This window comes from Herpailurus yagouaroundi, unplaced genomic scaffold (assembly GCF_014898765.1).
Source record: "Herpailurus yagouaroundi ecotype Mexico unplaced genomic scaffold, PumYag 29, whole genome shotgun sequence".
Lineage (NCBI taxonomy): Eukaryota > Metazoa > Chordata > Mammalia > Carnivora > Felidae > Herpailurus > Herpailurus yagouaroundi.
The window spans coordinates 34309722-34326399 of record NW_024412377.1 but is presented as its reverse complement, the minus strand read 5'-3'; the positions used below and the strand labels follow the sequence as shown (position 1 = coordinate 34326399).

Below are 16678 nucleotides of genomic sequence, written 5' to 3'. Positions count from 1 at the left end.
GTCTTGAAATATCCATTTAACTGAGATGAGAGGTGTGGTTCTCCTATATGAACCTGGCTTCTTTGCAAACTGGATAGCATGTTAGACATGCTCTTGGAGACAGCTCTCCAAGTTTTTTTTTTTAAGTTGATTTTTATTTATTTTGAGAGAGAGATAAAGAGCAAATGGGGGAAGGGAAGAGAGAGAGGGAGACAGAATCCCAAGAAGGCTCTGTGCTGTCAGTGCAGAGCCTGATGTGGGGCTCAAACCCATGAACTGTGAGATGATGACCTGAGCCAAAACGAAGAGTTGGATGCTTAACTGACTGACCCACCCAGGTGCCCCAAAAGCTCTCCAGGTTTTAAGGAAAGTGGGTATAAATGGTTTTTGATAGTCAGTCTAAGGCATTGTTAGTTTTGGAAAGGAATTCATCAAATACAACTATGTTTTGGGTCTTTCTTTTTAATCTGGGATGTGAAAAATGAATATTCACTTGAGTTTTACTGGGAATACTGCAGCTCTGATCATGGCAAATATTCTGGATAAGAATGAAGGAAATGATTTACTTCATTATGTTTGAATGCTCTTTGGGCTACAAAGGATTTCACAGGGATTTCAATGGAATCTCATAATTCCAGAATTCAGACTTAGTTCATACGTCTCAGGGAAAAATTCACCATTAATTTACACATCCCTTCAGCAAATATTTATTGTGAATCAGTAATTTATCAAGCTGCCCAGTGAATCTCTACTGTTGTGATTCAGAAGCCCCAAGGGCCATGAGAAAATGTGGCATGTTCCTAGTGCTTGTCTGGGACACCCGTCTCTGGTCCTTGTCATATTGCCTTATCAAGTATGTAAGAGCCAAGTACTGTCAACATTGCCTGTACAGGTGTCTGTCCAGCCATGGCTTCCAGATTACTCTTTTGATTCCAAACTCCCTGATTTTTTTTCTCTCTGCTCCTTTTTCCTAGTTCCATACCTGATTTTTTGAGCACTGACACTAGCTCCCCTTAGTTTGTTGACCTATTAGAGCCCTTACAAACCTCAGCTTCTGACTCAAGATTTTATCTTTATAGGCTCCTTCGACTTTAGTGTTTCCTGAAGCTTTGAGTTGAAGATAGTCCAGTCAGCCCTACGTTCAAGAACTCTCATCTGCTGGGCTAGTGGGAAAATTATAAAGGTTAAGCGTCAATTATGAGAAAATATAAGAATAAGACCCAGAGTTGCATTTAATTTCAGATTTTGGGAAAACTAGATCGCACACTTAGGAAGAAATTCCATAAAATTTACTCCAGACACCAATCTAGACAATCGTATAAGGGCTGATCAATATTATTTTTTTAAGATTTTTTATTTTTAAGTAATCTCTACACGCAACGTGGGGCTCGAACTCACAACCCTAAGATCAAGAGTCACATGTTCCACTGAATGAGCCAGCTGGGTGCCCTGATCAATATTATTATAATGAAAAATAATTGCCAGATTTGCAAGAATATTCTTTGCAAGAATATTCTTGGCAAGAATATTCTTTTTATAAAAACAGTTTTCTAAAAGTTAATAGACTCACAGAAGAAGTCCTTGATCAAAGCCACACATTTAGTTGGAGTGCTGGTTAACTACGATATCAGTGTGCTTTTTCTTCCCTGAGGACTGGGGGCATACCTACCTATAGTACAGGGCAGATGGTGTGAATCAGAACACCACTTTCCCACATGATCTCTGTCTAGTGTGGCTGCAGTTGACTCAAGAATCTCCTTAGTGCTTCTCTAAGCTCAACAGCTGTGTGTGTTAGAGCCCCAGTGCAGCTATAGTTAGGTGGACACCTCTCTAAAAACACAAAAATACTTCTTCAAGGCTTAAAAAAAACCTAATGAGAAACACTACTGATATTTTTAAAGATAAGCTAAAGTGAATAGAACATTGATTTTTCAGAGTATGTGATTCTTAATAGGTCACAATAATGTTAAAATTCCATGTTAAATACTTTAAAAAATTAGCTAATATATTATTCCCTATTTTTCAAACAACAAATGTTTTAAAAATCATGAATACTAACCTCATTGTTCCCCCCAACCCCCCCAACAACTATGCTTTAAAAAAAACTAAAAATTCTTCTACCAATTAGCAAATGCGTTAATAATACTTAAATACATAGCTGGTTTTTCATTGGTCAAAACACAAACGTCATACTCTATGAATGTGGTGTTTCCTTAATTCAGGGGATTATGTCACTTGGGGGCCATCTGGTGCCCCTACATGCTTCTTGCATGTTTGTGCCAACACCGTGTCCCGTGAGGAGCTGTGGGCATCAGCTCTGGCTTTGACAAGTTTGTTTGTTTTAATTAATAGCATCCTATTTCAAGCAAAATGTGTCTCTTGTTTGTTACCTTTGGATGTGCTCAGTCCCACGTGAAATTTGTCACCATATAGTTACCTCCATACCTGCATTTATGTTTGATACAGCAAACAGTTCTCAGATCTGTAAACTTGTGAGCTTGAAGAAAAGCTCCCATCAAAGCAGATCTCAGTCTCATGAATCGCAAAGGATCAAATTAGTCCTTATCTAATCAAAGCTGCTGTTTCCATGCCTTCCTCTGACTACTGTTCTTATTTATCTACTTTGAAAACATCTTGAGTTTTCCTAAGCATCCCTTCCATATCAGTGGCTTATCTTTCAACATGGATGCTCAAACAATATTAGATTTGGAACAATGCATAGGGTGAAGTCTAAAGCACCTTCTAGTATATGCAAGGGAAAGGACCTTTTAGTAAATGCAAGGGAAAGGAAGAATCATACAGGTCAATTGGTGCTATTTCCCAAGATATTTCCCTTTGCATGTAAAACCCCCACCTAACACTCAAGCTAAGGGGGTTAGTGCTTTACATAGGCTCTTCATGTAGCAATAATACTTTCACTTTCTCATATATTGAGACATCAGTGTTTTACAAATGCTAATGGATCCATGCTGTATTATCACCTGCTGTAGCTAATAAACTCATTTATAGAGTCACAGCTCATAGCTCTTCTCTCTTTTAAGTGTATATTGGACTCAGATTCGTAGGGTCCTATTCTCCATGGAAACTACCTACTACCAATAAAAGGGTGAGCATGCTTCTTAAAACTTGGACCTAAATAAATGCATCAACATTCTGGGGCCAAATAATAAGGATGGGGAAGAATGAGATAGTATGCAGAGAGATCATTAGGATAAAGTTGAACTTGATAGAATGCAGTCGATGAACTTAATGTTCGATTGTGTGCTGGTGGCTGGAGCAAATGGTCAGATTTTAATCACGCATACAAATTGGAACAAAAAAACTTTCTAGACGGTGCTGTGGCCAGGTCTGCTGGGTGCTCTGAAGTAGAGGGTAAAATAAAAAGGGCCTGTTGAACTTGCTTGAAGTGTACTAATCTAGCATGCTGGCCTATCTGTAGGCTGGGTTTAATGCTGCTTTTTTCATTTCCAAGTTTCCGACAGAACCTTGCGCATGCAGCCATTAGGGCATTGTCATACTTTACGGTTTTGTTTTGTTTTTGTTTTTTTCTGTTTGCTTGTATGTCTACCCTATTAGATTTTGAGATCCTTGAGTATAAGAGAACTTAGTAGCATTGCATGGGAACTTAGCATTGTGCCTTGCGTAAGCACCTAATTAAATGTTTAATTTCATTTGATTTAATGTAATTTAACATCACAGAAAGGTTTGTTTGAAAATTCTGTTTTCTTTTTCTTTTTAAAGTTTGTTTATCTATTTTGAGAGAGAGTTTGAGAGACAGGATCCCAAGCAGGCTCTGCACGGTCAGTGCAGAGCCCACGCAGGGCTTGATGAGATCACGACCTGAGTTGACACGAAGAGTTGGACACTTAACTGACAGCCACCCATGGTCCCCAAAATTCTGTTCTCTTAACAATGCTGACTGGTCCCAGTTTGCTTTGCACAGAAGAGGCTGAGGCTCTTAAGGATGGATTGGTTCCCTGCAAACATCCCCGCCCCCCACCCCCAGTCTTCTCCTTTTGCCATCTGGGGTTTTAGACACACGCTGACTTGCACTCACAATCCTGGGTACTTTGCTGTGTAGCTAGAGGCACATCTGGAGGGAATCCTTTTGGAGCAGGAGGCAGCTGCTAAGCCACTTGTAAAGGAGGGAGGGGCTGGTAAAATTTCCTGCTGCAGACCGACCCAAGATGACTACTCAAATAATCTGTCAGGGAAATGAGGTACAGGGGGGACAATCGGCTTTAAACAAAGATTTTTGACAAAAGTCTTTCAAAAAAATAAGTCTGTATATTTGCATTTTTATTCCCTGGAAAAACTAGGCATTTCTCAAAGGGATCTGGGACCCAAAATAGTACTACTGCTTAGTTTGAGTAAACAGTTTGGCTTTCAAAATCAAGCTTCTGATTTGATAAATTTCTTTGTGGGAAGGCTGATATCTGAGCCTCTTTGTATTCACCCTGTGTGGTACAATAGTACTCAGTACACAACAATCAATAGGGGTTTGTTTGGGAAAAATACATTAATAGTATAAGCAAGGCTTACTTGAAAACCAGGGCTACCCAGGGATGACATTTGACGTTGCTCCTTACCTTATACCCCATGGTGTGCTCACGTGTAGCAGTTATTGGAAAGCGTTTACCCCCTTCTGAAAGAGTAAGAACTTTCCATTTAATTTGTGAAAAATGTGAACTTTCTATATCCTTTTCCATGCTCAACTTTTACCACTAAAATTTTTTATCTGTATGGTACTTATATTTGTAAATATTTCCCATTCAATTCTTAAATGCTTCTGTGGGATCCACAGGTCTTACAGGGAGTACAACATCTGTTACAATAAACTGAGGCTTGGTTTCCCTCTGCTAGGAGGCTTAGTTTCTTGTTCCTTTCCTTAAATGAAAAAGAAGAGAGCAGAGATCCTGTGAGATCCCACACAGATCCAAGTTTTAAACATACTAAAATAATCCAAGCAACTCTGTAACAGCAGGAGAGGGAAAGATTTGAAAAAGCAGGTGACTTTTGTAACAAAGCTCACACAGTCTGGGTTAGGCTAACCTGGCCACAACAGAGCAGAAGGAAAAAACAGATTTTTTTTTTTTTTTTTTTTTAAAGCAGCAGCTTAACTTGCTGGCTCAGCAAATGTTTTTCCCTATTATAGTTTGAAAAAGAACATTACTTGGAGGCCCTTTTACCCTTAGTCCTTCCTCCCGCCCCGACTGTACCATTAAATCCTAGATACTGGGGTGACTAAAAAGGATAGGGAATAAATCAATAATCACAAAAAAGTTTCCCCCCATTTTATGCCTGGCAGCACTTGCTGCTTTCTTTAAGTTGATTGTAACACCCAGTTCAGGGGTTTGCTCTGCTTGCAAGGTCACAGCCAGAGGGGGGCAGTGAACTTTGGACTACAGCCCGGGAGAGAGGTAAACAACAGGACTATAAATATCAGGGCTTCTGGCTGTGGAGCTGCGAGCTGAGCAAAGAGAAAGGAAGCAGGCTGATCCGAAGGGGTTGTGTAAGTAGGAACTTTGTGTTCTCCAGTATTTCTTTTAGAGTCTGGTAAATAATTTGATTTTGAGTCTGATAAAATGTTTCTGTCCTTAGAATAGATTTTTTAAAAAAGAGAGATGGGTAAAGAGATAAAAATAATACAAAAGAAAGAACAAAAGGGTCTGGACTTGGGTGTGGTGGGTGGAGGTCCGCAGCCCTTTGCTGACTTCTGCCCTGTCTTGTGCCCCGGGAGGATAGAGATGGGAGCAGAGGAGGCTGGAAAAATCAGTTACTCTGCAAAGAGTTGTGATGTTATAGAGGCAGTTTTGCTTGTTTAAGCTTAAATGTCTCCCACTGCAATGCAGAGTGAGAACTCTAAGGAGAAATCAGCCCGTGGGTTTGAAGAGCAGAGACTGAAATACGGCCATTCTACAGTGCTGTAGAAACGTCCAGGGATACTGTGAGGAGTTTCAGGAAACAAACAAACAAACAAACAAACAAAAAAAATCCCTGGCGGCAGGGAGAGCAGGTTGGGTCCACTGGGCAGAAGTGGTTGCCCTTAAAAGAGTTCAAACCCATGTCAAATCAGGTGGCCTGTGATTAAGTGCAAAGTTTTGCAGTTTACAAGGTGAGTGGGTACTTTTAGGTGAATGAGGAAGGACCTTCAGATGCCAGTTTGAAGTTAAGGGAGAAAGTTTCTGCATATTCTGCCTTTTAATGGGGGAGTTTTAAACAAATGTTAGTCTGTATGTGGCCAGAAATCTAGTTCTGTGATTGAAAAGTGGTGAGATTAGTGAAATTTACAAATACTTTCAACAGCTTCTAATAAATCCTATTTAGTTATTTATAGATAGATATAACTATAGTCAAATGTTTATTATGCAAAAAAAATGATCTTAAGACAAAGTTGAACGGCCTATTGAATATAACAGAAGAGGAAAATTTGCAAGTGTGAACACTGTAACCCACTACCCTTTATGTCTTTTTTCATCAAAAAAACTAAATGAAAGGAATAAGGGAAAAAGCCTTTTCATTTATATTCGCTACTTAGCTACTAGAAAGGGTATACAAAAGTGAAAGGGTATGGCAAAGTGAGGAAACCAAGCGCTGAATTTATGCTGAAGCTTCTATAGTTACTGAAATTCTATTCTAGAAAGTAGGGGAAATCGCTCCATCCTAGTAAAAAACCAAACAGATTGAATTGAATTATTTTGATGTTCTCCTTGCCATCCCAGGGCATAAACAAACAAAACCCTGGCTACTATAGTTATTAAAGGTGATCTACCTCATAGCTAAGAGGTCATGTTTTGGATTTAGCAGAACTGGTTTGAATCTAGTTTCTTTGGTGACTTAATATCTGTGTGGACTTGGGCAAGATGCCTAAACTCTCTTGGCCATGTTTCTTCAGCTGCAAAAGGTGGGTAATGGTCATATAGTTGTAAGGATTAACTGACATGATAAAAAAAAAAACAACAACTGCTTAGCACCACCTGCATAGAGTTCTTTAAATGCTCAATGAGCAGTAGCCATAATAAGGATAATTGTGTCACCAGTATAAATACTATCCTAAAGAAATTCCCTAGATTTAGTCCAGGTATATCCTCTCTTTTTTTAAATATTAGAATTTTAAAAAACATTAGAATAGTTGGGATGGCCTTAATCATTTGATTTATGTCTCTCTTTAAGTTAGGCTCTTGGATTTTGTGATATTAAATGATATGAAAGATAATCAAGTTTTAAAAATTCTATACTTAATCAGTGCACCAGATCCCAAATCAATCTGATTCTAACCTTTCTACACCCATCTTAATTCTGGGCTCACTCTAACTTATCATTAGCTGCCTACTAGCAGCTATCATTAGCTCCCTCCTCCCCCGCCCCCCCCCCCCCCCCAAAGTACCTTTACTTTCTTATCCCAGATCAGTGCCTGAAAATGTGTCAACTTCCTAGTTCTGGAATGTTGCCCTGATCTCTCTCCACAGATTCTTACATCAGAATAAGCCTGTTCCTGGGTTTTTCTCTTTCTGCTCTTCTCTGCTGAATGTGTTCCTTGTTTTCACTACCTGCCTATAGTTCACCTGTTTCATGTGTACCTCCCTGCTGAGAGTTAGCCCTAGTCTGGGGAATATTTCTAGTCAGATATTTAACTTTTCTACTTAGAGGTACTTAACCAAGAACGTGCCATCTAGTCACAGAAATTTCTTGAAAGTAATGGTAACCAATAAATAGACTGAGTGTGAATTGCAGTGGGTCTTAAATGGTTGAAGGGGTCGTGATTTGTGACATTTCTCCTTGGTCAGTCAGGCTTTTTCCTTTGGTTCCTATCTATCTTGGATGTGGTAGCAACATTTTGGCAGGCAGTTTTATACCTGAAAAGATTCAAATCCTTTAATATTCACATACAGCTAGACTTTAAAGAATAAGAAGAACAAAAGGGAGCCGGACCCAAGAGAATTATAAATACAGAAGGCTTGAACATGAAGAACTAAGGGCCCCATATGGGCCACCTTCATGTTGGTAAACTGCCCTTACAGCCTCCTCTTTCTTCCGGGGTTCTCTTTCCATGCTGGCTCTTTTCATTTCTGTGCAGAATCCTCTACTTACCCTTTCCTTTCTTAGATTGGTGGAGGACAGAAAGCAGCAATCAGAACTTGGTGCATTTTAAATAAAAACAAAATCACGTCTGCAGAATGTTATTGGGTTATAGAGGGCACAGTCTCAAAATTTTTCTAAACATGTATATTCTCCTAGAGAAATACTGGGCTGCCTGTTCAGGCAGATTTCCATAGCATGCTTACTAAAGTATCTTGTCAGGTCAGATAGTTAAGAGGTGCTTTGACAACTCCCTTGCCTCTGGCTGATTTTTTACTCCTTTTGGGAAGATTTGGTGCAGGAAGGCCCAACATGATGAATGAGCCCAGCAACACTGGGATAGAATCAATGGGCTAGATAGTGATAGAAAGGGGGACTGTACTGGCTGTATTTCTAGAAATTCCTGGCTATGACTGTGAAGTCACCTGTGAAGATGACAGCAAGGTTTCCTCTTTTACAGGACAACCCCAGCAATGTGGAAAAGCCTGGGGCTTGCCCTGGCTCTCTGTCTTCTCCCATGGGGAAGAACAGAGAGCCAGGGACAAAGCTCTTTTTGTAAGCAGCCTCCAGCCTGGAGCATAAGGGATCAAAATCCAATGCTAAACTCAAGTGGTTCCGTGACCGTGGTTGCTCTTCTTCAAGCCAGCTGATACCTGTGCATCCTGCAGGCATCCAGGTGAGCTGGTTTCAGTGGTCTAGGATTTCTCAAGGGGAAAGCTATTAAATACATAATACATACATACATAAAATAAAATAGAAATGGAAAAGATGTATTTATTAAATCACATTTTATAAAGAAGAGATATGAGTAAGTAAAAAAAAAGTAAGAGAGTTTCATGTAAAAAAAGAGTGAGGAGAGAAAAGTCACTAATAAATTCAATGAGATTTTTCCTTTTTTTTTTTTTTTTGTATTTTTCCCAAATATTTTAGATTGGAAGACCTGAGAGTAAAACTGGAGCAAGCAGGATATTTGAACATCTCGTATGTTGTTGTTAATCATCAAGGACTCTCTTCTCGATTAAAATACATGCATCTTAAAAATAAGGTTTCAGAACATATTCCTGTTTATCAACAAGAAGAAAACGAAACAGATGTCTGGACTCTCTTAAATGGGAAGAAAGATGACTTCTTCGTATATGACAGGTGTGTATACACACACACATGCACACACACACCCCAAATTAAAAGATGCCTTCTTAGCATTTAATTTAATAGTGATTTAAAATAAGACATCTTCTTTTGTTTTATTACCAAGTACTCAGAGTGAGCTATTAAAATGGTTTTAATGTTTTATCTCACAAACTGACTTTCTTTTGTGCAAAAGAACTCACCATTCTAGTAGGGAAATACAGAAAATTGACTCTAATTCCCCCCCCCCCCCCAATAAATTAGCATTCTGCCTCAATAAAAGAATCAATTTGTGTATCAAGTACAATTCAAACCTGAGAATTTGCAGAATAACTACACTTTGCAGACCACTTTTTTATCTTTAATCTGATTAATAATTTAAAGGGTACACACCTGAATTTCTGAACTATAAAGTGTTAATCATTTAGATCTAATCTGCATGAATCTGCTTTTGATTCCATGAATGAATAAAACATTTGTATCTTAAGGGAACCTCCATGCTTACATTATTTGATATTACCAACATTTTTAGTTGGTGCTGTTTTCTTTTGACTCTTCAGAAATGGTGAGGCATACTCTGCTTAGACCTAAGCCCTACTTCATCTTACTCTAAATATTTTTAATATTACATACTCTTTTAGGACTGCAGATTTCTAATTTAGACAGTTGCAAAATGTAGCTCTTTGATAGTCACATAATATTATATATCCTGGGAAAAATGTGGGAAAGAAGGACATTTCAACTCCACTATTTCTGAGAATGCTGAGTATTATAATTCCATTTCTTTCATTATGCTGAAATTTTTGTTGCATCAGACATTTTTATTTTTATTTTTTATTTTTATTTAAAAAATTTTTTTTAACGTTTATTTATTTTTGAGACAGAGAGAGACAGAGCATGAATGGGGGAGGGTCAGAGAGAGAGGGAGACACAGAATCTGAAACAGGCTCCAGGCTCTGAGCCATCAGCACAGAGCCTGACGTGGGGCTTGAACTCACGAACCGCGAGATCATAACCTGGCCAAAGTCGGATGTTTAACCGACTGAGCCACCCAGGTGCCCCAATCAGACATATTTTTAAATGGCTATTGGCCAAGACTTGAGGATACTATAATTTTTTGTTGTGTGGAATTTGTGCTGCCATAGCAGTTATGAAAACCTCATGTGATTTGCAGAGCCTGATTTATGGTAAGGTAGTGGTTTGTGCATTCATAGAATTTATAAGTCTATACCAAATTGTATTCGGCCAAGTCACAGTGACTTGACTATGTATTTTGATATCATTTATAGTGGCATATCTAGAAGATTTCAAAACGCTGGTATGAGACTCCTGGTAGTCTTGCTCTGACCTAACCTGGTATGTGGTGCCAGGGAGCTCATGTGAGACCCCATTCAAGGAAGTTTATTGGAGGTGTGAATGGGTCTTAGTTATAAGACCATTAAACCAATAGCACCTATCCCAAACTGCTTGAGTATGATCATGATACAGAAAATATTGTAATGATATGTAATGATAAATGTAATGTTTGCCCTTTTTTTTTAGATGTGGCCGTCTTGTATACCATCTTGGTTTGCCTTACTCCTTCCTAACTTTCCCATATGTAGAAGAAGCCATTAAGATCGCTTACTGTGAAAAGAAATGTGGAAACTGCTCTCTCATGGTATTTTATTTTTCTCAATTATTTCTCCTGGGAGAAAAGAGAAAGTCTTTTAAGCGTTCTCTAAATAAGTTAATATTTCATGACCAATTAGCTAAGCAATGTTTCTATTGGTATACTAAAAATAAACAACAGTGATTTTTATAATTACTTCCTATTATGTAGCATACACTGTAAGACATTTTTTCCAGATCCGTATTGCTGCTTTTATCTAGAAGGAGTTTATAAAACAAAAACCAACATAGATGGCATATTTCAAATACCACCGAATGATGTTGGGTGTGTTCAAAATGCCTAAAGAATTCAGCTAACATAAAATATTATTGTAGTACCCTGAATGTGTTCACACGAGAGCATAGTGATGGCAAAGCTTATTCACGGCATTACCTGAAATGGAATTGAGGCCCAGATAGTTACGATATCAAAGACCTAAGACTGCAGCTTTCCCATGAAGCCCTTACACTGCCCACTCTGCAGTCAGAATTACTGCATTTATTTCACAGTGGAATAAGTTTTCTACTTGTTACTGATATTTTTCTCCTAACAACCATGAGAATATTTCCTCCTTTTTATGAGAAGCTCTACATTTAAGTATTGTTTATAAAAAGATACTCAAGGAATTGATTTTAATTTATATTAACTAGACTCCCCCCTCCCCATATTGAAAAGGAAAACAATTACAAACAATGTTTCCTTAATAGGGAAAATTGGCAAAATTTGAACTCAGGTTTAAAAATAGTTCTGAATTTTATTTGAGAGCTATACATCCTTCAGATTTTTCCAGTTGTAAAGAAGCCATCTCGATTTGTAATGAATTAATTAATTAATTAATTTAGTTGTTGTGGAGCACAACAGGTTAATTACTCTACTTACATAATTTTTCACATTTTAATCTTCATTATAATCCTATGAAGCTTCGTCTACTCTTTCTAAAGATGGGGAGACTGAAGTAATGCAAATAAAGTATTAACTCAATGTCTGACTTCTACTAAGTATGTAATAAATGCTAGTTATATTGATTCCTCATATTCTGGGACTATTTTGCATTTTTGCAAATGCCTAATAGTTATAAATATACCCTGTTATATTGAAACAAAGGCAGAAACAGTCCAATAACATGCTTAAAATTTATGAACCTCTTGTAAATAGGATATACCATATATATCTGATGTGCCAAATCAAATTGGAGTTTTCCTTTTTCATAGTATCCTAGATGCCATCAATTGTAGGACACATTATTTTATGTACTATTTTAAAAATGCTGTCAGCTAAGGTAGGACACTGTTATTACAACACCATCAATAATAGGATGCATTCTGATTTTAAAGATATTAAAATGTGAAAAAAATACCTTGTAGGATCAATAAAACCTAGTAATCCGTTTCAGAAACTAATGAGACCGCTACTGTCAACTTTTGAACATTTAGAACATTACATAGTATATTTTAAACATTTGTCAAGTTGTTTATAAGCTTTTAATCAAATAACATTAAATACTCAAAAGGAAACAGGCGACAAAACTAAAAGGCATCCTGTGGAATGGGAGAAAATAGTTGCAAATGACATATCCGATAAAGGGTTAGTATTCAAAATATATAAAGGACGTCTAAAACTCATCACCAAAAAAAAAAAAAAAAGAATAATTCAATTAAAAAATTGGCAGAAGACATGAATAGACACTTTTCCAAAGAAGACATACAGATAGTCAACGGACACATGAAAAGATGCTCAGCATCACTCATCATCAGGGACACACAAACCAAAACTACAATGAGATGTCACCTCACACCTGTCAGAAGGGCTAAAATCAACAACACAAGAAATAACAGGTCTTGGTGAAGATGTGAACAAAGGGGAACCATCTTATACTGTTGGTGGGAAGGCAAACTGGTGCGGCCACTCTGGAAAACAGTATGGAAGTTCCTCGGAAAGTTAAAGCTAGAACTACCCTATGACCCAGCAATTGTGCTACTAGGTAGTACTAGTATTAGTACTAATTCAAGAGGATACGTGCACCCTGATGTTTATAGCAGCATTGTACGCAATAGCCAAATTATGGGAACGGCCCAAGTGTCCGCTGATTGGTGAATGGATGAAGATGTGGTGCATATACAATGGAATATTACTCAGCCATAAAAAATAATGAGATCTTGCCATTTGCTATGGATGTGGATAGAGCTAAAGAGTATTATGCTAAGTGAAATAAGTCCGAGAAAGACAAATGCCATATGATTTCACTCATATGTGAAATTTAAGAAAAAAACAAATGAACTCACAGGGATAAAAAAGAGAGGCAAACCAAAAAACAGATTCTTAATTACAGACAACAAACTGAGGGTTGCGGGAGGGGAGGCGGGCAAGGGGACTAGGGTAAATAGGTGATGGGGATTGAGGAGTGCACTTGTCATGAGCATCAGATGATGTGCAGAAGTGTTGAATCACTATAGTGTACACCTGAAACTAATATTACACTGTATGTTAATTAATAGGAATTTGAAGAAAAGCCTAAAAAATAGCATGAAATTCTCAAAAGTAATTCAGAAATAACCAAAAACTGTACCACTTAATAGTTGTATGCAAAAATCCATGGAATTTTTAACCTTTCAAAACACGGAACCATACCACTTAGAAAATCAGTTTGAGAGATGAAAAAGACTCACTAAATTTATAAATCACTTTAGGGTAAAAGTTTCATATGATATTGGGATATCTATAAGCTTTGAGCTTATATTCGTAGGCACACAAGACAATAAAGACTTGGCAGCAAATTAACTAGATTGAGGCAGAATGGGATTGTATGCCCAATGGAAGATGGGCGGTAATTTGCTACTTGGCAGCTGCCAGCTCAACAGTAGGGACACAATAACAAGACTGGTGAATGGTGAAGTTCAAAACATTTCCTGGCATAAGCTGAGGCGTGAAAAACTGATTTTCAGCAGAGTTTATTGGCATTTTTGAATTAGCAGAAATTAGTTTGCTTCAGAATAGAACATTAAGTATGAATATAATATTAGAAGTATCCATGTAGTTCAGCTGCTTTTAGGATTTGATATTTGTTTGACTTTACTGCAATCGATGTAAGTTCTTTTAACCAGTTTATTTAGTTTTGATTCTGCAGATGTAAATATAGTGGTTTGGCTTTCTTTTTAAGCCTTCTGTATCTCTTAAATTCTTCTTCAGGGTTCTTAAAAATCAGGGAAACGCTCTTGATAAGAAAAGGAAAATTTGAATTCTGCTATTGATTTAACCAGTATAGAAGCTTAGGCGAACTACTGAATTTTATTTATTTATTTATTTATTAAAAAAAATTTTTTTTAAACATTTTCATTTATTTTTGAGACAGGGAGAGACAGAGCATGAACAGGGGAGGGTCAGAGAGAGGGAGACACAGAATCTGAAACAGGCTTCAGGCTCTGAGCTGTCAGCACAGAGCCCGACGCGGGGCTCGAACTCACGGACTGTGAGATCATGACCTGAGCCGAAGTCGGCCGCTTAACGGACTGAGCCACCCAGGCGCCCCTGAACTGCTGAATTTTAATTGTCTTGTGCTTTGTTTTATCTATTTGCAAAACATTAATGTTAATTCCTTTGGAAGATGCTTGAGGATTCTCTGATTAAATGCAAACTTTGCACAAGAAGAACTTTATAATTATGTATGATTGGAACCAAATTTTAATAAAAAGTCTGGGTGTTGAAACATCAAAATTTTATCTCATTAACATGATGCTAGAAAAACAAAGCCAGTTTAATCCTAATTACTTTGAATTTTATATATGTTAGCTTTACAAATAATTTTTTGTGCACAGCTCCTAAATCTACAAATTTGTTGAAAATGATTCATAAATTTGTTCTAGACACCGGAAGATGAGGACTTCTGTAAAACTGTATCTTCAGCTACCGTGGGAAATACAACTGAGGCTCCACAGCCACATCACCACCACGACCATCACCACCATCATCACCATCATAATCATGAGCATGGGCATCAGCATCATGGGAATGGTGAACTTGCAGAGAACCAGCAACCAGAAACACCAGATGTCCCTGGGCACCCCCCTTCTCAAGTCCCTCATAACCACCACAAGCACAAGGACCACCAAAGACAGGGCCATCCAGAGGACTGAGATATGCCAGCAGGCAGTGAAAGTTTACAACTTTCTGTCCCACCAAAGAAGCTCTGACGAAAGGGATGTATAAATCAATTACACTGCAAATTGCCCAAAGATTCAGAGTTGGCTCCTAGCAGCTGATGCTGACACTGACGACATCTGATATTTGAAAAAACAGGGTCTGCAATCACCTGACAATGTAAAGAAAACCTCCCCTCTTTATGTAGCTGACAGGGACTCTGGGCGGAGGAGAACGTCATTGAATCTTGACAGTGACGTTTACCTCCTGCTGCCTGACACGCAATTCAGCAGCCCAAGCCCACAGAGGCCAGCACCAATTGAAGCTGAGAAAATAAGGCCAAAATGTGAAAATGACCTTCATACTAAATATTTTAAATAGGATTTTACTCCCCAAGTCAGTCTAGACAATTTCTTTTCCAGCATTTTTATATGCTACCTAATTAACAATGATCTAAAACTAAGAATTGGATTTGTACAAAACACGGGGAAATCTATTATATTGGCTCCCAAATTTTAAAATTTAAGTCAAAGAAATTTTGACTTAAACCAAATTTTTATTATTTTATTATAAAGGTGATTGCAGCACTTGGTTAATATGTTTTTCTTTTTCTTTTTCCAGCATTCTACTTGTATTAATGAGAACAGAGACATAAACTATGACCTAGGGGTTTCTGTTGGATAGTTAGCAATTTAGAATGGAGAAAGAACAACAAAGACATGTTTTCCATTTTTTTCTTTACTTATTTCTCAAAAAAATACTTGTCTTTTTAATCTTACATTTTTAACTGATTAAATCTTATAAAGAACTGCCTTTATAATTCTTTCAGGTTCCAGAAATACTGACACAGGAATATTTTGCTGTGACTACATTTTAAATATCCATTTATACTTTGTATGTCTAAGAGTCATAGTCTTGATTTTTATTATCACATATGAATGAAACTCTTATTTTCTTTATCTAGCATTATATCATACTGTTTAAAATTTGAGATAGTCTGTCTTGAAAGATGTAATGGAGAAGGTAAATGAATGTTGTCTGTCTCTTGATTGCTTAGAAAGTATTTCCATAGTCAATGATGGTTCAATAGGTAAACTACGTGCTATAAACCTGAACTCCTCTATGGTTAATACTATTAAGCAAGAATGTGGTACACACAGTTGGCCAAATGTGTATTTGTTTAAATAAACTCAATTTAAAATGTTTAAAGCGATCTTTTTTTCACTGTTATTATTTAGGTAGTATGTTATATTAATGACAGAAGTGGCATTTTCAACTGCTTTTAAAGAAATTAAGTAGCAACTAATGAATTTACTGTCATACTCAAAACCTTCTACGCTTAGGGCAAGAACCTTTGTCAAAAGGTTTAAGTTGAGAATCTTTGTCAACAGAGAGACGTTGCTCTAAACTGCGAATGGTATTACGAAGAACTGCAATCTCCTTGTTTTTTTCTTCTTGAAGATGTTGAAGCTTCTAAATAAAGCAGCAAAACATTTGTTATTGCAATTCAGAAATAGTAAGATTAAATACAAGAAGCAATAAAACAACAAAAACTACATTTCTGGTTTAAGTAGATTAAAAAAGCTTGTTTTGAAAGGTTTATGATTTTATTTTTATGAGGCTTATGGAGTACAACTGGAATAAGGATATTAAAACACGTTTTAGCACCATTTGTTTTAGTTTATTCTCTTTTTTGTATATAGCTTG

General features: G+C 37.2%; 2 protein-coding genes across 3 annotated transcripts in view; one reads left to right on the top strand and one right to left on the bottom strand.

Annotated features, from left to right (window-relative positions):
* Window positions 1-5365: 5365 nt before the first annotated feature.
* On the top strand, window positions 5366-16176 carry SELENOP (selenoprotein P). Of its 2 annotated transcripts, none has more exons than XM_040496307.1 (5): window positions 5366-5491; window positions 8519-8734; window positions 8989-9201; window positions 10729-10846; window positions 14698-16176. In XM_040496307.1, exons 2-5 carry the CDS (start codon window positions 8532-8534, stop codon window positions 15337-15339), a joined length of 1176 nt encoding a protein of 391 aa, XP_040352241.1. In that variant the 5' UTR covers window positions 5366-5491; window positions 8519-8531; the 3' UTR covers window positions 15340-16176. The 2 variants fall into 2 exon arrangements, with proteins under 2 accessions (XP_040352241.1, XP_040352252.1); XM_040496318.1 differs by having other exon boundaries at window positions 14698-15321.
* CCDC152 (coiled-coil domain containing 152) overlaps window positions 16017-16678 on the bottom strand; it is a 30900-nt gene continuing 30238 nt past the window's right edge. The window contains exon 8 of the mRNA XM_040496366.1: window positions 16017-16444. Coding sequence (XP_040352300.1) covers window positions 16295-16444 — 150 coding nt within the window. The 3' untranslated portion in view covers window positions 16017-16294. The remainder of the gene's footprint in view (window positions 16445-16678) is intronic.